The sequence below is a fragment of the Pempheris klunzingeri genome, chromosome 15, assembly GCF_042242105.1.
Source record: "Pempheris klunzingeri isolate RE-2024b chromosome 15, fPemKlu1.hap1, whole genome shotgun sequence".
NCBI classification, from domain to species: Eukaryota; Metazoa; Chordata; class Actinopteri; order Acropomatiformes; family Pempheridae; genus Pempheris; species Pempheris klunzingeri.
Genome location: NC_092026.1, coordinates 23,931,287 through 23,959,186, shown reverse-complemented (window position 1 = coordinate 23,959,186; position 27,900 = coordinate 23,931,287). Strand labels below are relative to the sequence as shown.

The 27,900-nt window shown below is 40.6% G+C and overlaps 1 protein-coding gene across 1 annotated transcript in view; it reads left to right on the top strand.

The window, feature by feature from the left end:
* LOC139213727 (cadherin-18-like) overlaps positions 1 to 27,900 on the top strand; it is a 107,939-nt gene that overhangs the window by 61,876 nt on the left and 18,163 nt on the right. Inside the window, exons 5-8 of the mRNA XM_070844319.1 lie at positions 1,250 to 1,437; positions 7,756 to 8,009; positions 10,462 to 10,598; positions 24,863 to 24,987. Of these exons, the coding sequence (XP_070700420.1) occupies positions 1,250 to 1,437; positions 7,756 to 8,009; positions 10,462 to 10,598; positions 24,863 to 24,987 (704 nt within the window). The remainder of the gene's footprint in view (positions 1 to 1,249; positions 1,438 to 7,755; positions 8,010 to 10,461; positions 10,599 to 24,862; positions 24,988 to 27,900) is intronic.

Below are 27,900 nucleotides of genomic sequence, written 5' to 3'. Positions count from 1 at the left end.
GCTTTTATGTTTTATTATGTGTGTATTCAACACGTCACACTGCATTTGTGTGAAACTGTGCTGCCCTGCAGCTTCAAATATGGCTGAAATGCAGCTACATTTTCAAACAGTGGCCTTTATTTACCTCAACTGCAGAGAGCTTTATTTGGAAGAGGCTTATATTAGACAAGCCTTTAATTCCGTTTATCCCTGTTTTGATTAGCTATTAATGCAAACTGTACAAATCCCCCCCCCCCCCATGTTAGCTGCTGACTTTTTCATTCAAATAATTAACATTTTCACTGCACTAATTTCATTAGTACAACAGCAGCACGTTGTACTCAGCTCTCTGCTTTGTTGACTGTTCAGTTCAGAAATCCAACACTTCTTCGTGCATGGAATTTTACATTAGGACCTTCCTGTAGCTTAATTAGCAAGCCTTCATTGGAGGCATCTGCAGTGTGTGTATCACTGAAAGCCGCAGAATAGAAGCAGATGTATAATAATGTTTGTGGTCACTATACTACAGGCAGTTCCTGTAGTTCACATGCCTTCATGTCAGCACTTTGCACATCAAGTTGACATAGACACCTTAGACATCTTCCCAGGGTGACATTTTGACCCTCCAGAGGAAATGTCTGTAGGTGTGAATGAGTAGCAGTGATTTTATACAAAGTCCAACTGAGAGCAGAACAAACTCAACTGGATGTGACTGAGTCCAGTTAAGACAAGTTTATTTCTACAGCACGTTTCACACGACGGGCATAGACTTAGTGTTTCAGTACATGCAAAGATCATACATGACAGATAAGATAAGAAGATATTACATACATAAGAACATTTAAGATAAGATAAAGATTATTATTAAAATGCAATGATAATAATGATATTAATAAGATTCTACAATTAAAGTTTTACCAGTTAACAACACACTTTATACCTCACTGAAAGCTTGTGCAAAGAAACTGCTTTTAAAAGAAGACACTGTTGTAGCAGACTGTAGCTCATGTGGTGGAGAATTCCACAGGGAAGGACCATGGGGACATAATGACCCAGAAGTGAGCTGTCATCTTGTTCCACCTGCTAAGTAACATCAGACTAGAGTCCAGTGAGCCCCATTTGCTTATTCATTAGTTCACTTGTTCAGAGTCAGAGCAGACATCTGGATGAAACAGTGAGAGAAGCTTTCAAACAGCAAGTAAAAAAAGCACTGAATATTATTCAAATGTTTCATGAAAAGAATGATTGAACCGTTGTGTCTCTCTTGCAGAGAGCTACCAGCTATACGTACCAGAGCTGGCTCCGGTGGGGAAGGCCGTAGGTCGAATCAGGGCCAATGATGAAGATGAAGGACAGAACGCTGAGATGACCTACAGCATCACTAATGCCGATGCGTCTGCCATCTTCACCATCACCACTGATGCTGACCGCAGGGAGGGAATTATTTCCCTGAAGCAGGTATGAATCAGAGATCACAGAACACAGGCCAGCCCTGATGTAAAGACATGATGTGCTTCAAGGGTGAGCTGCAGTTACAGGTGCGGCTGTGAGGAACATGGTGGTGGGCAGGAACAGCGTGAACCTTTGTTCTTTGGCTTGTGCTTTCATTTAGTCTCTCATAGCTGTCATGGCAGCCCAGTTCGACCCTTCCTTGTTGTCCGTCCTTTAAGGACAGGGATGTCAGAACGCCGCCTTTAGTTTTGACATTTGTGGTTGAAACAAACAGGATTTACAGGATGAGCTGTGTTTGACTAGTAACATCACCGTGGTGCAACACAAAAGAAGAAAAGTGGACATGGTTCTATTTCCCTGGCTGCACTGCAAGCTAAAAAAGAGGAGCTTTGCAAAGACACCAAGCATATTTCCATTTTAATTCAAATGAGAGTTAGTGCTCTAACACAAGCCGTAAGTGGGCAGTGTCATTTGTGTATGTGTGTGAAGAGAGTGTATCTTAACAGTGAGTAACTTGCTGCACTGTTACTGCACATATTCATATATATATATATATATATATATATATATATATATTCATACAGAAGCTTTTCACAAATTCATGTTGACCAGAAAATGAAAGGTAAACACGTGACACTGCTGTCTTTCACTTTCAGCTCAAAACAAGCTGAATTCGAAACTTGAGAAATAGTGTTACATCTTGAGTCTCTTAGTGGAAATGTTCTGCGTCAGTGTTCATTGGGAACCAAACGTAGCTCAGGCAGTCACATGGTGCCTATTTATGTCATGAATGTTCAACATCTGGTAGGAGTCATTAGACATAATATTGGCACATACATTTGTACACATGCGTTGCTAAACCAAGTGGATGGTTTAATCATTTAATTAATAAACCACTCATTAAAAAACTACATGAACTATATGAGCAGACAATTTAGGGGTAACTTGGAAATAAGACTTCTAGAATTGTATTGGACATTAAGAATGAAAATCCTTGACTTATCATTCTTTAAAAAAATATGTATGAATAATATCATAAAGTAGGTGTCAAACCAGTTAGATAAAAGGTACACATTAACCCTCTGGGGTCGCCTCAGTTGCAACAGCAGCAACAGATCTGTGCAGCAACTTCCTTTAAAAACGGACATATAGAGTGCCGCTGGACACCAAGTTACTAATTATCCAAATTCCCCCCACCCTAACACATTTTGGTGCCACTGTGTAATGCAGAGTTCTGAGCATACATATACACGTATTTTAAATATATCTCCGCATGGACACCTACTGAGCAGGTCTGGTGACACTGTCTGTTCAAATTGCCTGCTCTAAATGAATGCACTGGCTAAAGTAAACGTAAGAACAAGTCTTGTTTTCAGCGGTGAGTGTAACACTAGTCCTTTAGTTTCTCATCCTCTGAACTCCACAGGATGGAGGGTGTAACACACACGCCGCAGGAGGTCCATCTGAGGCCCGTCTGAACCCTGCACACTGAGACTGTATCACATCATCACTCTCTGATCGCGTCCTTGAACAGTTCACACATTAATGATCGCCGCTCACAAGAGATTCTGTGACCTGGAGCTTTTGTCTGCAATCTTGGAAAACTCAGCCCAAGTGATCATCTCACATTCAGCTCGTTGCTTCAGGCTGCACCCAACGGTAGAACCCGGTCTCACGGTAGTTCGTGAAATAGTTAAGAAATTTAATCTGTAGGTCAGTATAACTTCTGTAGGACCAGAAGCTGTGCTGTTACTTCTCATTTTATTATTATGTTATAACTTCAAATATAACTGCTACGTTACGCAACATTTAACAACAAGATTTTATCTTTGTTTTCCTCAGTCCACGGCGGTCTGGAGGGTCTGCCGCCAGTCAAAAACATGTTTGATAAGTCAATAATACGACCAGTTTATGCTATGACCATCCATCCAACATAAAAACACAACAGTGTCCCTGACAGCTAAACAATATTATGACAGATTACTGTGAAGGCCGTCTGTGTGCTCTTCAAAAACTACAATTCACTAGAGCCGTGCCAAGCAATGTGACAAAAATCTGCATCACAGTTGTCGTTCTCAGTTTTGGGTGGCAAACAGGGTCATAAAGAATATATATATATATATATATATATATACTGAATATATCACATATCTAGTGTACCCAAACTAAATACATATCAAATGTCTAGCACGGCCAAATTAGTAATAACACTGTATAGAGATGAGCCATCAGGAGGAGGTAGCTGAGGCACTGGTGGGTCCTGCTCTAGTAATACAGGCCGTGGTGTGGGGGTCCCCACGGAGTCTAATTGTGTTCGTCCTTACAGATGCTGCTTTGAAGGCACGTGGGTGGCTTTGTCTGAAGGGGGCTAGTGGTACACCTTTGCCATATGTGGGGTATCTATGACTGGATGTGGAGATTGCAGGGGTGGTGTACCCTCAGTGTGGACTGCTAATTATGAAAGATTTCTTTGATGATGTGACACAGGAAAAAAAAGGGAAAGGATGCGGAGCATAATCTGGATGAATGTAATAAAGAAATGCAAAGATTGTTTATCATCTTCTACTGGGTCTTTCATGCAATCCTCTTCCCCCTTGCCACTTCAGCAGGTTTTGCTAAGGTACTGGCTTCTGCACCTGTTGTTGGACCTGCTGGGTCCATGTGCCTGGTGTCGGCTTCTGGGTTTCAGAGTAGCTCTTCCACAGGTCAGGCAGTGGTAGCTGAGGCGTTTAGAGAGGAAGAAGGGTTGCTACCTGGTAATTTGTGTCCACTTCTTTTGTGTGGATGCAGGGAGGAGAACTAATGGTCCCTGGGGTGAATGTGGGCCATACAGATGTGTGCCTGAATCCATGTACTCGCTTAGCAAGTATAAGTATAGCAGATGCGGTAGCATCAGGAGGTGGAGGTTTTGGTACACATGCATGAGACTGCGTTGGGGCGGCCCCTGGCAGAGATATACAGGTTTCCCTTTGACTTTAACTACCCTCATTTAGATGAGCAGCAGGGAGCTCATGTAAGGAATCTACTGGATGAGAACGCAGATGTATTTGCAGGGAGTGATAGTGAGCTGGGTTGCATTCAGCTTATACAGCATTGGATTCCCTTATTAGACAACACTCCAGTTAAGCAGCTGACATCAGATGGACCTTGCAAGCCATTCGTTACCTGAAATGTCAATACCTAGCCAATACCTAAGGAAACAATAATGCAAATGGTGTAATAGACATATTAGAGAGACAGTAGACATTGCTAAAGGGTATCGTTTCACAGTTACTGAAACACAGCTTGTTTACAAAAGCAATGGCGGGAGAATAATTCACAGCATTGTAAAAAAGCAAACATACTAATTAATGATTATCATGTTATTATGTTATAGTTTATGTTTTTAATGGACAATGCAGAATTTGAGTAATGTAATTACAGTAGTTGCTTGCTACCACTGTTAGACAGATTAGATCTAGACAGATATTTAGTATATTGTATGACATTCGCTATTTGCTAATGGAATTATTGCGCTACACTCTATACTGCACATAGTCAATTTGCTGTGGAGCACTACAACAGCTGTACTTTGTCTGTTTTATCATTTGCAACACAATTCAGGATGGGGAAAGCAAAGTAGATACGGCCCTAGCTCCTGCTGACTGACAGCATGATCTTGAACCACAGTGCAACTGTAATTTCATACTACATCTCTCAATAAAATAATTGTCAACAAAGATTTTGCTTCTGTCCAAATATGTGATTTTCTTTTTCGTAGCACAGAAGCAAATCGACAGATGCTCAACTCTCTTCTTTATGCTTTGTACACTAACACTACATTCTGCTCAAGAGACAGTTGGATTATGCAGTCTACTTCTATTGCAGGCACCAACATCTGTTTAATCAGGTGCAGGGGGCTACAGAGTGATGATGTGCCTCCACTGCTTGAACAGTTTTCAAACTGACTAATTCATACTGAAGTGAATTGTACAGAAAATGGAATTGGATCAAATCCAGCATGTATGGCCAGCACTCGTGGCTTCAGCAGAGCTGAAATTCTCTGAGATGGTCAAGTGTGTCTGATTTGCCTCTGCAGCCTTTGAGCTATGACAACAGGGAGGCTCGACCTCAGCGGGAGTGAGCATTACTGTTTTGTCAGAGCTACAAGTAAAAAATGGTTTTGGTTTTCTTTGTGCCTCTTCTCTAGCCGCTCAAAATCTCGCCTGCACGAAGGAAATACAGAATTTTCTTTTTTCCCCCACAGTTTGAAGTTTGCTTTTGTCAACATATTGTAACAGCCTGTATTCAGAGGATGACTTTTTAGTTAAGAGCAACTAAAGGAGACTCATTTCCACGTACATACTTTTGTTTCAGGGTCCCACTAAAAATGTTTCTATGCTGTTTTTTGCTCTCATATTGGCAGCGATTGACACTGCGTTAGAGACTGCTTCTGCTCTGATTGGTTGTTTTCTGTCAGGTGTGGTGGATTCTTGCAAATGAATGAAGGAACATTGAGAGGAGCCAAAGGAGGCTGATCTTTTCAGTTCTTTTTACAAAGTTACTAACTGATGCTTTTAGGCCCCCCTGCTGGAAAGGCCCAGTCTGCTCCGACTCTGCTCTTACTAGCCTGCATCATCCTGCATTAGCTGAGCAACATTCAAACTCCAATTTTGACAGACTAACCTGCCAAATAAACAGCAAAAACCCCAAAACACAGCAAAGCTTACAGCTTCCAAAGCTGAAGTTGTTCCCATTCCCATTCCCGTTTTGCAGCCATTGTAGGAACATTTCTTCATCCAAAATGAAAAGAATATGGTGGGATGAAGACTGTTGTGTGGGGTTTTGCAGCCAACAACAGAGCCATTTGTGTACTTTGCTCGTACCTGCAACATCTTATTGCCAGAGCTGGTGTTGGCGGACAGTGAGGTGGACTCACTGAGGGCAGGACCGTCAGACTGCTGAAAGGCTCAAGGAGGTGACATGATCAACATCTTATGTAAGAAGAAGGACCAAGTCTTCGCACACATTTACTGACAGATGGAGCAGTATTAAAAGAGTCTTTACTCATAATCTGAGTCTTTCTAGACACATATTTATATTTGTGTTGAAAAGACATTAAAAAGTTTTGCGTGATGTGTCCAATGCCAAAACATTATGAGAAAAGTTGTATTTAAGATTGTAAAACAATTTGCCAGCCAGTCACCCTTTTCTACCTGATGCCAGTGAGCTACAGTGCAAGGTGCAGCGTCTTGCCCAAACACACTCGGTCATGGACAGGACAGGAGGAGCTGGGGAGCTGCTCTACATCCTGAGCCACAGATGCTCTTTCATTGCACAGAGCATTTGTAACACTTTACAATACTGCGCAAAATCGTGGTAGATGCTGAGGATTGAGTGAGGAACGAATCAGGAGTGACCCAAGTGATTTCTGATAACTTATCATTACTTAAAAGTAATGATGCTGATAATTACTTAAAAGTAATGATAAGTTACTGGCATCATATTTTTGTGGCAAGTAGCTGTGGATCTAGTAGTGTTTCTCAGTCACTCACTCATTTACTTCTACAGGCAGGGAAAAAGGGCACCTTCACTCATAGTGCACGTGAATCAATCACGTCAATAACTGCTACTTCTTCTTCTGTAATAATGTTGGTGGTTGACATTCAAGTTGAGTGTATTACCGCCACCATTTATTTTGGTGGAGAACTACTTGTTTGAGGTGTGCTGTTGAATTGCGTCCCTGTGGGAACACCTGCGTACAGATAATGGTTCTGCAAAAAAGTTGCCGGCAAAGCGGTGGTGGGGAAGCCGGGAGGGGGCCGAAGATTAATTTATTGTGGCCCGGGCCACCATTGGCCACCCCCTGGCTCCGCCCCTGGTTACTTGACGGCAGAATATCATACATCATACTGAGTAGTTTCACAGTAGCTCTTTACTTTGGTTCGAAGGCTATCTAACACCTTTTATTCAGATGGTCAGAGCTCCATATCAGACGTATCTTGACAAAGTGCTCTCCTAGACATTTTCTTCCTCTTTGTTAATCTGTTCTGTTGTCTGTACTGTTTATTAATCTGTATTGTCAGCACATTCACTCTGTTCATTTAAACTTTCACACAGATTCCAGTATATTTGTTCTACTCTATGATTGCCGGCAGGCCCTGTACAGATGTAATGGATATTGTGATGTCATATTCTCAGCTTCCAATTAAGTCAAAAGTATAGGTGTGTGTTTTAGTCTGTGATCAGTAGTTGTAAGATGCACTTTTCCATTCAGTCTTTTGAAGATTACAGTGATCATGCTTGACATATGTCCGATAATTGTGCTTTCTTTCTCCACCCCAGCCTCTGAACTATGAGAAGAGAAAAGTTCACACGCTCAACATTGAAAGCTCCAACACTCACCCAGACTCCCGCTTCTCCCACCTTGGGCCATTTAAGGATTCCACCTCTTTGCGAGTCATTGTGGGTGATGTGGATGAGCCTCCTGTCTTCTCCATGGACTACTACATCATGGACGTGTATGAAAATTCACTTGCTGGCACCCAGGTTGGCACCGTAACTGCCGTGGACCCTGATAGCACCAACAGTGCTGTTAGGTAAGAGTATGTGATGTATTTAGGGATCAGGTGACCCTCTAAAAGAAGAGGCATTGCAGTTGTGTTAGAGCTGTGTCACTGTGTGTGGCTCCAGCAAAGCAGGTTCCCTGACCAACTGTACAGCTTTGAAAAAGCCTCACTTCTCTGTAAAATACTACATTTTCCTCTCTTACCAGTTTATCAAGTAAAGGTATGGATGTTTGTGGTTACAGTTAAAAGGCATGAAACTACATAGTCTTTCCTCAACCTTAACCTAGTGTTTTAGTTGCCTAACCAATCCATCCATCCATACCACTTAGCCTGAAGGTTATTGGGGGGGCTGGAGCCAATTTCAGCTGACATTGGGCGAGAGGTCCAACCACAGGGCTGACACATAGAGACAAACAACCATTAATGCTCACATTCACACGTACCACAGCTAGAGACAAACATTTGTGCAGGATACGATTCTGTTTACAGTTTTTAGGATTTCTCTTTCCTTGACCTTTTCCTCCAGGATGAGCAAGTATTTCTTTTACTAATATCCTCAGTGCTTCCCGTCACACTGTTATATCTCTTAAATAATATATCAGTACTTTAGGTTTATGTAATGGCCACAAATTTTCATTGTTTCAAATCTATAGAAAAAGCTAAATATCTCAGAAAAGTTGGCTCTGAGCACTGAAATACCTATAAACTGTGATCAAATTAAATAGGTGTGTCAGTAGTAGATGCCTCAGTTGCAACAGAGCTCAGACATCAACTTTAATAATCAGTTTCAAAACTGACAGAGTAAAAAAACTACTTTCTGCATTAAGTTTTGGTTTCATGGCCTAAATCTGATACCTGCAGACTAAACAAAGTGGAATCTGCTCTGGTCTTTCAACTTCTGCAGCTTCATCTCTCATCATCATAATGTCCCATCAACATAACAACAACTGAAAGTGCAAATTGGTGTGCAGAGTATTTCCAGACTGCCCATTCCATAGATGCCACCTAAAATTGCATTAAGGGATAGCCAGAGCCATCCAGTCACCTATAATCAAGAGATTTTGTACCTGGAGTCACAACAGTCCTGAGAACAGCCAGAAATCTAATTAACCCTCATCCTACCAACATAATTAAGGGAACACTTAAATCACACATCAGATCTCGACTAAATATTGAAGTTCAAAATCTTCCCTGTAGATTGTGTAATTTGTTGAGAACAAAATGACGTGACAATGGTTTATGGAAACCGAAATCACTGAGGGCTGGACAATCAAAATAAAAGATTTAAATCACAGGCTGATCCAACTTGCGTGAATTTCATCACAGCAACTCACAATGTGACTCAGTAGTCCAAGGACATGCCTCTCCAGACCATCACTGACTCTCCAGACTCTTTCATGTCTTTCATGTGCTCAGTGTGAACCTGCTCTCATCTGTGAAAAGAACGGGGCACCGATGGAGAACCTGCCAAGTCTGGTGTTCTCTTCTCTAAAAACATTATCAGTTATGTAATTAATGTCATCTGAAAAGAACCAGAAGAAATATATGAATTATTGAATGTTAGTTACAGCAGCATTGTTGCCTCACTGCAAGAAGGTTCCAAGTTTGAATCTGCTGGCCTGCAGAAATGTGCTTTGTGGTTTAAACCTGGGACCTTTCTGTGTTTCTGTGTTTCTGAGAGATTGCATGTCTTCCCTGTGATTGCATGTATTCTCTCTGGGTACTCCGGTTTCCCCCCACAGGCCGAAGAAATGCAGGTTTATTGGTGGCTCTAAATTGCCCGTTGGTGTGAATGTGAGAGTGAATGGTTGTCTGTCCCTATGTGTCAGCCCTGGCAACCAGTCCAGGGTGTACCCCCCCCCTCACCCAGTGTCAGCTGGGATTGGCTCCAGCCCCCCCCACAACCCTTAAGGATAAGCGATATTGATAATGAATGAATGTTAGTTCATTTGTATATTTTGTAAAATAGTATCATGTACTTTAGGATAGGAAATCTGGTAAAGTTCCTTTCTAGTCTTTTTGACCAGGTGCAGGTTGCTGATATGCTATTTCTTTTATTGCTTTACACCAACACCAATTATTAGAGACTTGCAAAACCACATAAACTAAGTTTTTAAGGTGGAGTTCACTGTTTTAGATGAGATGAAGTTGTGTGTGGAGTACTTCACACAGCCAGGTGGAAAAAGCTCTGACTGCCCTCATGCTGACGCTGTTGGGACCCACAATAATGTCGTGACTTACATGTCATTATCAGGATTCACAAACCAGATATTGCATGTTGTGTTCATCATGTCTCACTCATAACGCCTGGATAATTCAACGAGATAGGAGGAGATGTAACTTTTAATGAGGAAACTGAATACAAGTTTTCAGATAAATTAGAAACAGGTTCAGTTTACATGTCTTAATAAATGTGTGGAGGGACTCATTAAGATTGAAGTTTCAATGGCTGGCGTCCTCATCATATCATTGTGTATTACAGGTACTTCATCGAAAATGAAGAGAATAGACCTTTGGATTTCACCATCGGGATAGACAGCGGCATCATCAGGACTACTCAGGCTCTAGACCGGGAGGAGACAGCGTGGCATAACATTACTGTGATGGCTACAGAGGTTGGTAAGTTCACAGCAACAGCCGACCCGATCAAACTGTGTTGATCGATCTGTTTTCATCCATCAGCATGACATCCATTTACAGTACAAGTCCCTCCAGCTATCCATTCAAATGCCATCGACCCATCCTGAACTGTATGTGTCTGCAAGGTAATCTCTAAGCACTAGTTTTTTTTTTTCCTGTGAGGATTGCACTTCCAGTTTTTCAATGACATGTCAGTCTTGTTCCAACAGAGGTTATTACATGACAGTACCTGCCAATGACTTAAGAACAATTAATCATTCTACTTTCAGCGATCACAAAAAAAAAAAAAAAGAAATAAGAAAAGCTACTATGCTCCACCACCGGCACACTGCTCAGCAGCAAACGGACACAGTTGGAGACCAGCTGGTGAACACCACTCTGGAGTTGGTGGAGAACAAACCAGAGCTAAAAAAGGCTAGGTGTTGCATATTCGACTTGCATTCATCAGGTGGACACAAACGCAGTCCCAAATCAACGCTAATGTTGCTCTGTGCCTGCGAGATGTGAAAGAGACATTATTTTGCTAACATGTCAGGCCATTACGATTTCCTACAGCCAAAATATGTCAAGTGCATGTGATTTTGAGCTTGTTGTGGAGTTCTGCCCTGAGGTGATACAAAAAGATGAAAATTGTGAGTTTTGAGGACATTTATCCAAATATAGAGGGAATATTGTGGTGTGGCAGTGGATTCTATGGATATTTTTCTTCATCTTTCGTGAATGTTAATAGTTTCTGCTTTTAATTTTAAAGGAAGTTTGTATGTTGGTAATATTTGCATTCAATCCTCATGGGAATCATGAGACTTTACATTCATTTATATTTTATCGTCTGAATTTCTAAAGTGTCTGAAGCAGTTTGGCATATTGCATTACACGTTTAAATTATATATCGTAAGTGTTGCTTTGTTATCAGTGCTGATTGTCAGGTATTATATTGGCAAAGTTTTCAAATGATACACAGCAATTACTGTTGAAGTTCACCAAATGGTAAGCACTACCTGTGTCTCTGTCTTTTGAACAAAGGGCTTCCTCTCTGAACTCAGTTTCCCAGAGTCCTTTAGTTTCACACATATATGCTAAACACACCCCTGGACCCAGCTTTACAGCCAGCATTGGTCAATGTGTGACACATGACCCTACAACCTCAGGTCAACAAAACCACCCCCCCCCCCCCAAACTTGTAAAACACACAGTTTTACAAGTTTGAAAATAATCAATATGTTAATTATAAAACATCTCAGAATAAGAAAAGCCTGTACAGATGAATTACTTTATGAATAATAATCTGTCTTTGATGCTTTGCATGACCTCAAAAACAAATTACATAAAAGATTAAGGACATTTGTAGGGGGCTACTTAATTTTGTGAATTTCTGTGGGATACACTTTAAGATACATTTAGTGATCTGACAGGACCTCTGTTTGGATGAAATTGTGTCTGTGCTGAAGGCATCTGAGGAATAGACCATCAGTTCTTTCTTCTTGATCCTCCCCTCTCATTTCTTGGCAGCCGATGCTTATCTTGCCAATTACCCTTTCTCCTACCCTTTACTGCACAATAATGTGAGTAATGGGCTGAGGGGGGCATTCATAAATGCCAGGCGGCTCAGTCACCCTGATGTTGAGTCTCTGGGGATTAATCTAAGATCCAAACCTCCTGTGCAGAAGGGACATCCACCATGTAATTAAAGAATAAAAGATGTTTCCCCAGTTTGTCTCTCCTTCTGTGAACCAGTGGGAAATAAGTCTCTGCACTAAAGTTTGTCTTAATGAGAATAGAGTTTAATCAGCGGAAATTAAAAGCTGTCATCTCTTATTTCCAGACTTCTCATATGACATGTTGCTGTCAAAGATTGAGAAGAAAAACAACTGTTCTGGTGAGGTGCTGGCTCACAGGACGAAAAAGATGCATACTCATAACTCAGGTGCAGTCTTTTTAGTTTCAATTCCATAGTACAATGTTTTGGAACATCTTGGCTTCTTCAGGATAAATCATCTGACTTCAGTAATCATCTGACTGAAAGCTATAGGACATCAGGGTTTATTTACCATTGCATCCAGTTGTCCCCATGAAATCAACGGCTGATGTCAGGCTTAGTCCTCACTCAGAGAGGCTTATTAACAGTCATTTTATGAGTTAGCCAGGCTGCGAAATGATTGTTGGTTGTGCACTGGCCAAAGATAGAATGGTGATAGATACCATTCTGTATTGTTTTGACATTTTAAAAGTTAGTTGGTTGGTCTGGTCCAGACTGTGACATTTGCAGGTACGTCTACATGCTGTTTAATGTGCTGCAGCTGAGCAGGTAATTAGCTTCATAGCTGCAACCTGACGTTAGTGGGGCAGTTTGCAAATGTTGCTTGTTCAATGAGCTGAGGTGCTGCATAATATGTGTATTCATGTCTTTATGTGTAGCAGATACACCACACTTCATTTCATTCTACCTCATTTAAATTAGGAGCACCACCTTCCAGGTAGAAGGAAAATAATGGATAACAAATCAGTCAAATCAATTAGTCAGTCTAATCAATCTCACAATCAGAAGTAGTATTCCTTAGACAGGAACCTTTGACTTGTGCCTTAACCCTAGAACACTAACGTCGGGTGATTTTCACCCACACGACTGTGGTTCCCAGCTCCATTCTTTTTTATCATTCACACAGTTGTGAGTGATGCAGGGAGACTGTGCTTCACCGGACCAGGCTCACATGTTCCAGGAACGGGTGGCCGAAGAACAACAGTTCTGACAACTGTCAACTGTGTGAATGATACAAAATAATGGGTGAAAATCACCTGACGTTAGTGTTGTAGAGTTAAAGGAAACACACAGACAACAACTTTTTGAAAAAATGATGAGTAAATACCTAGAAATTAAGTGGAAATGAACACTAAACAAAAAGAAAAGAAAACAAGAAAAATGAATATAAGATCTGAAATGATCTCTGAGAACCTGGACCTGATCACCTATCTAACTTTACTTATAAGACAACAGAGAAATAATTCCGACATCAACTCAAATCACAGTTCTATTATTATCCATAGTGTTAGCGTGAGTCACGACACATTACGTCAGTGTGCAACCCCCCCCCCCAGCAGGGTGATACCCACAGCATGGTAGCAGTCTCGGAACTGATACAGTGTCAAAAACACTGAGGTTTAGGCAACAGTGTGCTCTCTTAAGAGCTTAAAAGTGTAAAATGAGAGCAAATAAACCAAGTAAGTAAAACCAAAGCTGAACAAAAGTCCACCTTGTGTGTCGCGATAGCATCACAATGGTGCAAGATGCAGTAACAAAATGAAACTGACCCACAACAGGCAGGTTACTATATCCCAGCTTTAATGTATCATTTCCGTCCACTGATCCAGCGCAATCTAGACGATATAGCAACAGTTGATGAGGCTCATGGCTAATGAAGTCGCTTCCATTATGAAAAATGGCCAAAAAAAAAGGTTTATAATAAAGGAGAAGATCAGACCGGTGGCCTTGTTGTCAAGCTATCAAGGACACTTTTATGTTGAGTGATGTTAAACTGGAAAGCGGCAACAGTGAGGAAGAGTGTCTTCACCTCCATAGTTGAGCCACTTCCTCCATTAAAAACTGACAAAATCATTAACCGATCCTACTGTTGACATACAAAGGACACTTTAAACCTGAACTGATAAAATAAAGAGAGAAAAACAGGATAAAGTCTTGTGATTACATGTTGAGTAATGTAGCGGATATAGTAAAAAAAAAAAAGAAAGTAAAATGAGAAATAATAATAGAGTTTCTGAGCTCCCAACAAAAGTTCAACAAAAATTGAAATATTAGTTTGACAATTGTGCAAAATGATTAGATTCTATTTGTGATCATTTCATGAAGTTCTATGAGACTGGGTTGAGATTCCCAGTTAGCCTGCCGTATTCACTTCCTGGAGTTGTAAAATCATTTTAGCAAAATGCCAAAATAAGGGATAAGGGAAGTTTTATCTAAAACATTTTTTGGAATATTGAAGAAATATGCAGATGTTCAGCTTTTTTGCCAAACTGACGTCATATCATGTGCTCCAGTGCAACACACACACACACACACATCAATTTAGCATCACAGCTGGTGTGATCACATTGCAAGATCGCCTCTAGTTACTATCACGTTTTATCATTATAAGATTAGACATAAGGAGGTTGCACTCAAAACAATTCAACCCCCACTGCAAATGATATGTATTGTATATTAGCTTGTGTTCAACACAACTAATATTACAGGTGTTTTCTCTGCCAATTTTAATGACTGCTGCAGTCTCAGAATCACTCACTTTACTTGTCCAAACAGTCAGGAGAGGAGATCATTGTCTTGGAGCTTTTCAAGTCTATGAATCAGCGGTATGTCTGAAAGAGGAAGAATGAGGCAGACTCTGAAAAGAGCACCCTGCCTACAGTGAGGCATGGAGGAGGCTCAGTGATGCTCCGGGGCTGCTTTGCTTCTTCTGGCACTGGAAACCTGCAGCGTTTGGACGGCAGGATGGATTCAATCAAGTGTCAGGGAATCCTAGCAGACAATGTCATGCCGTCTGGATGGAGCTTGGGCATCATTGGACCTTCCAACTGGACAATGATCCCAAGCATACTTCCAGTCCACCAAGGCTTGGCTTCAGAAAAAAGTCCTGAGCGATACTAGAGTGGCCGTCACAGTCACCCACAGAAAGGCAGTTCAGCACGCAAACCCAAGTACTCAAGATGCTTGTCAAGAAGGGGCTGAATAATTTTGAGACTGCAGTAGTCATTATAAGTGGCAAATTGTGTTGAATTTGGAGAAAACACCTGTAATATTAGTTGTGTTGAGCTGAACAGGAACTATTCCTGTTTGCGTTGGTCATTGAACACAGCTGATTTTGTAAATTCTGCCAATACACCTACTGTAGTTTGCAATGGGGGTTGAATAATAACTGTTAAATTACAGCTTAAATTCAACACCTCTGTGTACAGCACAGGTCAACAGCACTACAAACACATCCTCCAGAACGGTCATACAGTTGGATCTATGCCTCTGTAGAACAATTCCGATAAAACTGTAACGTTCGTGACAGAGGATTTATCAGTCCTAATAAACTGGAACTGAGTGGATGTCAACAGCTGAAACAAAGGTACCTCCTGCCCCCGAGTATATTATCAGATTAGTCCAATTGGAGACACAGGAGACTCGCTGTTCAGTGCCATGGCAGCTGCTACGAATAGATTCAAGAAAAATGATCATTTTGATTATGAAGAGTTGAAAGTTGAAAGATGTGTCCCTCAGAATACATTTACTGTCGCAAATGAGAAGTATATAGTCGTAATATCTAGGAGACATTTATATTTTGTGGCAATTTGCAGCATTCCCCTCCTGTAACGGACTAACGATGGACTGAATGGAAACAGAGACGCATCGTCTTGTTTTCTTCAGACACTCTACCTTGTCAAAATCTGGTGCCTACATCACTCACAACACAATTTGACCTTCAACGGTTTGTACAGAGACGGTTATGATAGTGGATAATGCTGCCTTGAGGCTGCAGCAGAGAGGAGCAGGGAGCTGCACAGGTTTGCTTTGCTCATTTCTTTCTTCTTACATCACTTATACAGTGATATACTTTATACAAACTGTATATATGAATATTTGTTGGCGTTATATTTATACCTTATGAGTTAACCTTATCCAATTTAACCTTAGTGAAATTATTTGAAATGAATCATGTTCTGTTGTAGCTACTCAACAATGACTTTGATATTTTTCTCATGATATTATACAGATGCTACTGAACTGAACACTGTAGTTAGAACACACCCACATCAAGATAGATACAGACCGGCCCAGCTGTGTATAGCACACAACCAGTAGGACACACGTTAGCTGACCACCATGAAACTAGAGGTCTAGCTATATTATTGAGAAGCAGATGTAAAAGAACGAGTCAATTTTTCAGTCTACACCTGCAGATATTCCTCTGCTGTCTCATTATTAAAGTCAGCACAGAGTTACGCTTACAGCAGAGAGGTCAGAAGCAAATGTCATCTTCACTCTGTCTGCAGCTGAGACTGGATAAAAAAAAAGTTTAGCTCTCCGATGAATTAAACAGTGATGGGATCTTCTTTCAGATGTGACCTGCGGTACCTCAGGTCTGATCACAAAGCACCTCACATGCAGTGAGGAGTTTCTCCCCAGACACACTCTATAAGCCCTTTCTAATGGGATGAGCTGAGAGGAACCCAGCAAAGCAAAGCACAGAGGTGGAGAGGATTTAGAGGAGGAGAGATGACAGGGACAGAAGAGATGAGACTTAAGGACGAGTCGGAGTTTGAAACAAGATGTCAGGTCTGCAGTTTGGACCAAGTTTACTATCAAAGAACTGATTGTGGAAACACATTTATTTATTTTGTCTACTGATCCATATTGTCATTTGCTGGTCATTAGTTTATACCGACTTTAAAGTATTTTCTACATCACCAGCTGAATTCATGTAAGCTCCTGTGACGACGCCACACTACAGTTTGCACGACTCTAACCGCATAACTTTGTCCAGTGACATCACCATAATGTACGTTTCAGCATGTTTGCATCATGATATCCATATACAGTATAAAGTCTTCCCTAACCTGAGAATATACAAAGAGAATATCATCAAGGAAAAGAGGGCGGCGCTTTTTACAGACCAGCAGCACAAGTTACCATTGTGAGGTGGCCAGGTTAAAAGAAAGCCACCCTCATGAGACTGAACACCCCGGCTTTACGTTCATCACACCCGATTAAGCCACTAATCTCACCTCGTAGTACACCCCTCTGTTCTCATCCCCAGAGCATCAAATACCATCGCTTCGCCACCACCACCAACCTGGTCTCTGGTTGTGTTTGCTTGGGCCGAATTCCATCTTCATCTATTGTAACAATACACAGACAGAAAGGAAGTGAAGGGAAGTGAAGGTACTGTGAGTAAGAGTTAGAATTATTGTTGTGAATGATTATTATTGATAATAGAACCCAAGACGTTGTGAGCTATTATGTAGCTAAAAGATTTAAAGCCCAACTGAGATGCTTCTATGATGGTCCTGTAAATTTCAATAGTGCAAGTTAGTGCCATGGTTGGTAGGCAGACACACGGGGATAGGACCCAGTGCAGATGTAGGCAGGCTGATCTTCAGAGATTTTAAAAAGAAAAAAGCCTTACAAGCCAACTACAAGCAGGGAGATGCAGGTGCAAACCCAGGAATCAGGTACCACCAACAGATTGATTGAAGCGATGACTTATTTTCACATTTTTACTGACAGTGTTATTAATAAGCTGACATTTATTCCAAAATAGGCTGTATAGGCTTTATATCATGATACATTGGGAGACGCCGAGCCATTCCATGTATAATCAGCCATTCAGCAAAGATATATAACCCGTATCGAATGATCCTTTGTTTTATAACCACATTTTCACCTCACTATGCTAATCCGGCCGTGAAATTGGCAGTCAATTCACACTTACTGAAATGCTCCACAGAGCTGAGGGGAGCCGCAGGGATGCTGATATTAGGAGTCTTGTTTAACTGCATGAATTGGTCTGTGCCAGGCTAGTAAATACTTTGACTGTTATAAAGTGTTATCTTACATAACCTATAGACAAATATAGATACCATTTTAATTAAGCAGAAATGTTTTCGGTAGTCATTTGCTCAGCAACAACTACTGGGGACCCACACAAAGCTGATAAAATGAGTAGAAAGATGCACGGCAGACAACCATGCACGTCAACATACACACCAAGCACATTTACAGGCTGTAAATGTAGAAGGGTGGTGCATCTCTGGGGGGTTCTGCCTCTAATTGGTGTGTGGTGTGTAAAAGCCTAATCCGTTCATGCTCCATAAGTGTGATCATCGCTATAATCACATCTTATTTTATGTCTGCAGTAAAATGTAAAAGCAAAACAATCTAACTGCCTGCACTTCATCAGGAATCAACTGGATTTGTGTTTAAATAACGAAACAACACACAGAGTGACGGTTATTGGATGGACTGCCATGAACTCTGGTCCAGATAATTTACAGTACCAAAACAATGTTACAGTCATGTTCCCCTCAAGATGAATTGTTTCACTTGATCAGGTGTCACAATTAGTCTGGTTTATGATTCCCATCAGCCTTAGCTGTACTTTGTCCATCCAGCCAGTGTCTGTACCGCTTTATCCTTAAGGGTTGTGGGGAGGCTGAAGCCAATCCCAGCTGACATTGGGTTAGAGGTGGGGTTCACCCTGGACTGGTCGTCAGTCAATCACAGGTTCATCACATAGAGACAGACAACCATTCACACTCTCACCAATGGGTAATTAACTTACATATCTACGGACTGTGGAAGGATAAACGTGCAAATTCCACAGACAGAAAGGCCCCAGGCTCAAACCTCCACCCCAGCAGAGTCGAACCTGGAACCTCCTTGCTGTGAGGCGACAGTGCTAACCACCGTGCTGCCTGCTGTGCTCTGTGTTTGCTGCTACTTAACAAATGTAAGCAAGATGCTAAGCATTATACCTGAGGAGTTTTCTTATGTTCACGTCCAGCGTTACTCACCAACACGCATTGTTTGCATCCTTAAGGTCCAACAAACTTGTTGAATGCACTAAAACATTTGCAAAGCAGATTTTAAATATTCAAAATTGTGCGTTGTACATGAGTTTGAGCTTGTCTTGGTATATCTATACCAAGGTACAGTAATGCTGTATTTACCATTAACCATAACGGTTAAGTTTGTCATCCTTAATTTCACTGCATTATGTTCATTTTTTGTACTGATCACAAGCTACTGATGGAGCAAGACTGCTCCCCACTCCACCCCAGTGGAAGCTGTATTGCTCACATTGCTAACACTCGACCATTTCCACGACTCTTTGAGGTCCACCAGTGGATAAAACATCTCTAGAAAATGAAGAAACAGGGAGGTGTTCTCTGCTGCTGATGGTCAGCAAGCCATGACTAAGGCTCTCTGTAACTGCAGACATTTATCCAGCCTTCATGAATTGGGGTTTCAGACATAAATAATCCTTATGGCCCATGTTTTTACATACTGATATTTCATATTAAGCCTTATGGCCGTAAGTGACCTGGTTACATCAAAAGACTAACTGTGCGCTCTATAAAATGCTTGTGTTCCAGAGCAGCAGCTCAGTGGTGTCAGTCAGAGAGGCTGTGTGAGTCGGTCAGAGTCTATTAAAATACAGAATCACAGAGGAGAGCAGACTTCTTCATTGTTAGTCTAATCCTTTATTTGAACCTGCGCACCTTTAAGGCTTTGCACCTCTATCTTTTAAGCAGAACATCAAAGCTCTGTCCTCAGCCTGCGATATGTCACTAATCTTCTTGTATCCTATTTGGACCCACTGATGACTCACATTTGCAGATGAGGCCTCTGAGTGTGGTGTTTTTTCTTGAAAAGCTGGCGCTGGACCAAGATTGGATTTTAGTCACATGATTCATGTAATCATATTATATTTACTGTATATTATATTATGTTGTAGTTTTTCCTAATTACATGCCCTGTGTTAATTGCATTATACAGCTTGCATACAAAACCTCCCAGAGTTCACCTGACAGTAATTAAATGTGTCTCATTTATTCAAACTTCAGTTCAGTTTAAGACAACATTTTTAGTGCAATGATTAATACAGAATTCTCTGTCATATCAAGTGGGAATATTTAACAAACAGAAGACAAAGTTAAGCCATTAAATCTACATAACGATAGTTTTCCAACACAAACACAATGATGTGACCAAGCCAAAATATTTTGTGTACAATCAACTAATACATATTAGAGTTTTATAGCCAATTTGATATTTTTATTTACACAGGACCTACAGTTTCCACACTTTATTAGCCCCGAACATCCTGTATGTAATATAAATGTGTAGGAGGGGTGTACAGTGTGTAGTCATTGAAAATGTGTTCTGATATATGTTCTTCACAGAGAATGAGCTAAGGCCAATGAGTCTGAGTTTGAAAAAAGTAATTAATCGTGTCATTTTTCTTTTGATAAAAAACAAAAGCTGGTCCCACAAACCCGAACACCATAAAGAAGACAGTTTGTGTGGTTGTGCTGCAATGATTATGAAAAGCTATCCACAGTATTCTCAGCCCCTATAAATCCTTGAGTGAATTATAGGTGTGACTTCTGGTCGTTCCTCTTGCTGAACTGACTCCTGCTAGAACTGGTGATATGCCACAGTTTTGATCCAAGAAATGGATGGATGACATTCGGATATTTTCCAGCATATTTAGCTACTTCATTCATTCATTCATTTTGCTACCAACTGCCAAGCAATAAGCAATCTGATCATAATTTAGAGAGTGATTAAATTAGGCACGTTTTATTGAGGTGGCACACAGCTTGTCTGTTTAAAGCAGACATATAACCAAATCAGAGCCTCAGAGTCTCTCATCATCGGGCATGGGTTTTAGGATCATGTAGAATTTTAAAGTTGCATTAGTTTCGCTGTTTCAGCTGCAGACAGATGGTCCTCTTTCAGAAGTGTTAAAGATAGATGCTGATAACAGTGAGTTCAGTGACAGCCAGTGTAATTTACAGGTAAACAGGTACGCCATGCAGTTCATAGAACAACCATAAACTGTAAGAAATGTCACTTTTTATGAGACCGATATCAAACTAAGCCCTGTCCTGGAAGGGTTGACTGATGTGTCCCAGAGACGAAGTGCATCACAGCTGTGGCTTGATGTAGAGAAGCTACTCCTAAGCACAGCACAGATGGTCCCCAAACAAGGTGCTCAAAGCACTTTGGTAACACTGCAACTAAATATGGAACAGAAAATGAGAGCAAAGCCGAGCAACTCGTGGAAGTTTAAGGGCATACAGTAGAGAGGAAAGGCCTGATGATGTGTGTCCTGACCATCCCTGGTCTGGAGTCAGTCCAGAAACTCCTTGAGTCCCCTCAAAAGTGCCAAGTCACTTTATTTGAGCAACCAAATGGTGACATCAGATTGAATGATGGGCAGCATGAAATTCTTCCAACAGGCAGGGTGGGTACTACTTCCAGGTGGGTGATAAATATGGTATATGATAAATGGTCTGTATTTGTATAGAGCCTTTCTGGTCATTTCGACCATTCGAAGCTCTTTTACATCACATCCTCATTCACCTATTCACACATCATTCATTCAGTAGGAATCAAAGTTGGAGGAGACTGTTCTTTCACACACATTCACACACTGAAGCTGCTTCAGGAGCAAGTTGGGGTTCATTGTCTTGCCCAAGGACACTTCGACATGCTGACTCTTAGCCAGGGATCGAACCACCTTCCTTGGACCGAAAACGCAATGGATGGCCAAGGAAACTAAGTGCAGCAGATGAAGACACATTATGTTCATTTCCCTTTGAAATCGGAAGATGACCAGCAGTGCCATCAGCTCAGAACTAGAAGACACCAGTGGGACCCAGGTACACCATCTACTGTCCGGAGAAGTTTGGACAGAAGTGTCTTCATGGAATAATTGTGGCCAAGAAGCCAGACCTTTGACATGGAAACATGACCAAGCTTACAAAAGAAATCGAATAGCATTGCTTTTATCATTGTCTTTAATTTGTAAGGTAACATGTCACCAAATTTACATACTTAACAAATCACAAATTAATACAAAAAAATCTGAAATACCATCATTAATACCATCAGGGAGGTGTCTGATTGGCCCCAAATTTATTCTGCAGCAGAACAACGAGCCCAAAACATACAGCCAGTGTCATTAGGAACTATCTTCAGCATAAAGAAGAACAAGGAGACCCCCCCCACCCCCTCAGAGCCCTGATCTCACCATCATCCAGTCTGTCTGGGATCACATGAAGAGACAGAAGGATCTGATGCTGCCGACATCCACAGAAGATCTGTGGTTAGTTCTGCAAGATGTTTGGAACAACCTACCTGCTGAGTGTGCAAGTGTACAGAGAAGAACTGATGCTGTTTTGAATTTTGAAAGGGTGGTCACACCACATATTGATTTGATTCAGATTTTTCTTCTATTCGCTCACTTTGCATTTTGTAAACTGATAAAAATAACTTACTTTAGAGCATTTCTTCACTCCTGCCTAGAACTTTTGCACAGTATTGTACACACACACACACACACACACACACACACACACTGTTTCTTCTAGGAATTCCGAAAAATAACATTTATTATTTATAGCTTGAGTCAGACATCTCAGAATCAGAGGAAAAGGACCAGTCAGAATGTATTAAAACGTTATATTCTGTAGTGTGTGTAGTGCTTGATGATACCTGCCTTAAAAGCACCACATGGCCTTGTCCAAAGAGGACTCTGAATATTTCTGCATCCACTTCTGTCCCCGTTGCATCCTTGTATACAAACTAACAAACAATCAGGTGGCAGGCAAAATGCCTCGATGACTGTAAAAGACATTAAGACAAAACTGATTCTGCTTTTGAAGTCAGCACTGCTTCTCTGCATAGTGCATTACTGAAGACATTTAGCAATTTACCCCCTTACTGAAAGAGTCTGCTGAGGCATGTAACGTTAAAGAAATCAGAGTATGCAACATTAAGGAACTTGCAGAATGTGGCTTTAATTGAGTAGAAGTGTATTTTTAAACTTTTTTCCAAAGGCAAGTTACAGTGACATTAAATACCTTTTTCATGGAATAGCAGAAAGTTAAACCTTCCTTCAATCTCATCCAACTTCACATACTTCTGCTGTTGGCTGTATTTCTGTTTAAGTCTGACAAAGTAACATTAAATCAATATTTAAGGGAAGAACAGTGAAAGATGAAGCTTGTTCCCAGTCACAAGTTTTCGTGACTCCTTTGATGTTCAATGTGGTGAAAGCAAACCAAAAAAACTAAAGAAAACACATCTGTGGCTCAAAAATGTATACAGTAAAAAAGCAACGCTTTGTTTTGCAGCACTTTGACCTTGCATGTGAATTCTTGACAAGTCATGATTGATAAAGTTAAATTAGCCCACTAGCATCGATGGTTAGCTAACATTAGCTGGACAAATTTGCAGTTCAGCCTCGGCAACAAACAGCTTTTAAAGCAAATACTCTCCGTAGACGTTTCATTGTATATACTGTACTTCACAGCATCAATTGTTTTGGCAGTTTGACGTACTTGCACATACCATGTAGGACTGCATGACAAGGAACAAAATGGCACCAACGAAGAAATGAAATGCATGTCTTGCGTTGGTGGAACTTAATAACATCTGTACAGAGTTCAGTTAACTTGAGTTAACACTGACGTGATCAACTCTGTCAAATAAAGCCAACACTGAACACCATATAAATCAAAATGTGTTAGAATGACACTTTGGGACTTTTACTCTTCAATGTTTAACCCTGAAATTTCAGCACTCCAATGTTTCCTGTGTGTGACATAACTGATGTCTATGAAGCACCATGATGCTTCATAAACATTTTGGAATTAGGAATCCTTAATAGGGCTGGATCTTCACAACGCTTGCATTGCGTTTTATTTCTTTCTTTCTTTTTGGTTTTTCTTTATTTCTCTCTCTGAAATATTATAATTATGACCATTAGACTGAGAAATCAAATGGGACTGGAGCTAAATTCTATAATTGAAAGGACTGCATTTTGGGACTTTTTGTTTTGTCGAATGAATGAATTGATGACTGCTTCTGCACGATGTTGCACATTTATACAGATACACACACCCATACCATTTACCCTTATAATATTATTTGATTAAAAGACTGCTAATAATCTAAGCACTGTATTTTTTATTGTGATTGTTTAGTCTAAAATAGCTTTTCATCCAGTAATTGTTGGCCCACAAAATGTTTTTTGGTTTCCTCCACGTGATTTTACTCCTGATTCCTTTGTGGCTTTTACTTGGACAGAAAGACTCAATCTCATGTCAAGAGACACGTGACACAACAATAACAAAAATGATTAACTGTAGGTTATTGATCCATATAGTTACATGCCTCCAGGCTTGTTGTGTTTGATATTATAATTGATAATGAATAAGAATGTCATTAATATTATGGCGCACATCTGCAATGTGTAAATTAGCTTCACAACAAACCTATTCTTTAAATAACTAAAATAATACCTGGTCAAATTGACCTGTTCAGCACAATAGCTTTCTTGTTGACATTGCGAATACAAAAATAAAGCGATTACTCACTTTGTCAGTAAGAGAAAACAAGAAGAAATACAGAAGAGCTGCAGGTACTTCAACCTGTTAATTGTGTTCCTTTTCAGATAACCCTCATATGGTGAGTCATGTCCCAGTCACCATCCAGGTCCTGGATGTCAATGACAACATTCCATCCATCTCTGGGGGCAACGATGCTGTCATAGTCTGTGAAAGCACTAAAAATGGACAGGTGAGTTCCTAATACTCTAGTCTAGGAGAGCAAAAGATAATATTGATTTGCAGCTGCCATGGGGAATGGATGATGTCATTGAAGTCAGTAGAGAAGTTTTTTTTTTTTTGAGAAAAAGTCCCATCACTGATTGAAACGTGGATTTGAAAATCTGACCTGAAGACACTGGAGACACAGTGCATAGCTGACATAGTAAACATCAAATGTGTGACACACTGATAATACCTCAAAGCATTGCATGAAGGAAAATATAAGCCGGGTTCAGGGGAATGTTGTGTTTTCTCACTTGATTGTTTCTAATTGGCTCACCAAGCCAGGTTTTCTCTCATCTTTGTAATGCTGAGGCTCTGGCCTGTAAAGGTCCTGACATCTGACATTAGCCACGTTTCTATCCAAATACAATGGGACTTAACTCCATATTTCCAGAAATTTGGAAAGTTTCCATCCACTTCTGTTATGTGAATATCAGAACTTAAAGAACTGGACTTAACTGGCTGGTAGTGTTAATTCTCCAGTCTGGCGCCATTATCCACTGAAGAAGAAGAGCAAACATATGGTGTGATTAAAACAGATCCAGTCAAACCTCAGATGGGATGAACATTCAAATATGTTATTTCTGTTTGTTTTATTTATATTAATTGAGGGAAGGCTATAGTTTCTTCCATACAGATCTGATCTCTGGTCTTGTCAAGCTTGAATGAAGTTACATGCTTCATGTATGTCATGATTTATTCACCTATATTTTTTTTTTTCCAAGCCTTGCCACTCAGATTTCGCACATTAGGATAGATTGAGAGATACTTAATATTACAGTTGTATCATATTGTATTGCACAGATCAAAAATGTTCCTAGTGGTAGCAGAAGACATGCTATCACTAAAGAAGAGCTAATGATACTGTAGCGTGAAAATTAAGGAAGCAAATCTAAAAATGCTGCTTTTCTGAAGCAATCAGGGCCAGAGTCAGGTATGTAGAGCAACACGTTCACCTGTGATAATAAAAGTAATTATACTGTAATAGATGGACATTGCATAATGTACATGTAGTGTCCTGCCACATTTACACCACCATAGGTAGCATGCTGAAATATTAGTCACAGAGTAATTTGAACCAACTACTCTCTGGAGACACAATGTCTGCACTGCCACATACATGTCACTGAAAGGAGAAGGGAAAAAAAGGGTTAGCAAATGATGAAATAAATGTACCAAATTTTTCATTTGATTGTATTATGTTATTATATTGAAACATATTTCTAGTTTGCTGATCAAACACGTGGCCTAGTTGATTTTTTTGCATGCACTGCATGTGCTCTGTGTGATGCTGATTAGGACAGATCACCATACTTGAATCCGCTAACTTTTTGTTTACTTTATTCATAACCTTCTTTTTCACTGCAGTGGATGACTTTTATTTTTTAACTACATTTAGCTGTTTCCTGCTCTTTCCAAGTTACATACCTCCACCTTTAAACATTTGTTTCGTTATTCGGCTTAAATCTCTAGAGAATTTTAGGGATGAAATGAACAGGTCAGAATAAAGACAGCATACAGTTACTTGAAGGTTCAGTGCCACTGAGCTGCCGCCACCATGTGGAGGGCCTGGCAGGTGGAGGGCCTGGCAGGTGGTGGACTTGTAGATGGAGTTGAACACTGTGTTGTGGTGCGACACAAACTGCAGGTCCGGTAAAAGTGAAATTGAAATTGTTCTCTCAAACAGAATTGAAACCGCTCTCCCATCTAAATGCCTGCTGGCTGTAAAGTCTAATGTGAGACACACTTTTGTCAAGCTGTGCTGATTTTAGCTCAATGTCTGGCCTGACTAGGCGTAAGATTTAGGCCCAGTCTTAGCCTAGATGGTGCATTAAGTCAAGCTTAGAATGCCAAGTTACAACCGACTTAGCTTAAGACCATGTCTGAGCCCTGATGGTGCAGTCAGCCTCAAATGTGGATCAACCCACTGTCTTCAACAAATGCACTACAGCGTCCTGTTTAAGTAAGGTTTCTTAACTACAGTCTACAGTGAGCAGCTGTTTTGGGAATTTGCTGATCTAAGTATGAATGAAGCAATATATTCTTGTGATATCTTCACCCGGTAACAGTGTAGGGAAGTCAGAGGAGGTGAACTAACACTATGTTGGTTTGAGTCCGTTTATGGAATTTATTGGCAATTAATAAAATATAGATTAACATTAAACGTATTCATCAAGTATACAAAGCTGAATGCTGACACAGAGTCTCCATGGATGAGAGATAACAGGTTAAAGACACAAAATCAAAGCTTCAACACATCTTCAGAAACATGCTCTCAAAGATAAGATCCCTGACAGAGGTCTTGCACATCATGAAAAACTGAAATAAAAACCAAAGTCATGTTGAGAAAACATTACCACATAAGCCATTAGCCACAGCCTGTGCTAATTAAAGAGCAAAATGTGAATATAATCTCATGTTCAATTCTCAAACACAAGCGCAACAAACACCAATATACTGGAATCATCACTAAATCATGCATGACAACACTCTTTCTGTCTCTCGCCCTCACTCCCTCTCTCTCTCACACACACACACACACATACACATGTACAGGCACACACATATATTCATGTTGATCTGTAGCCTTTGTGTTGTGTGTCTGACACCATCAGTGGGGGATTTATCAGCTGAGCTGCAGACTCTGCAGCTTCTTGAACCTATAAATTATTCAGACTGCAGAGCACACTGATGCTTCCTCTGCCAGGCCAGATTGCAGGAGAGACGATCATATTAAACCCAAACACGGGTCTGCCTCACTGCCTCGCCCTGCAACCACCCCCCTCCACCACCACACTGCCGGGCTCTCTGCTCCACAGTGGGGAAAATCTTGAACCAGGGATAATAAAACACTTTCTTTTGAAGGAAGCGTGAACACACT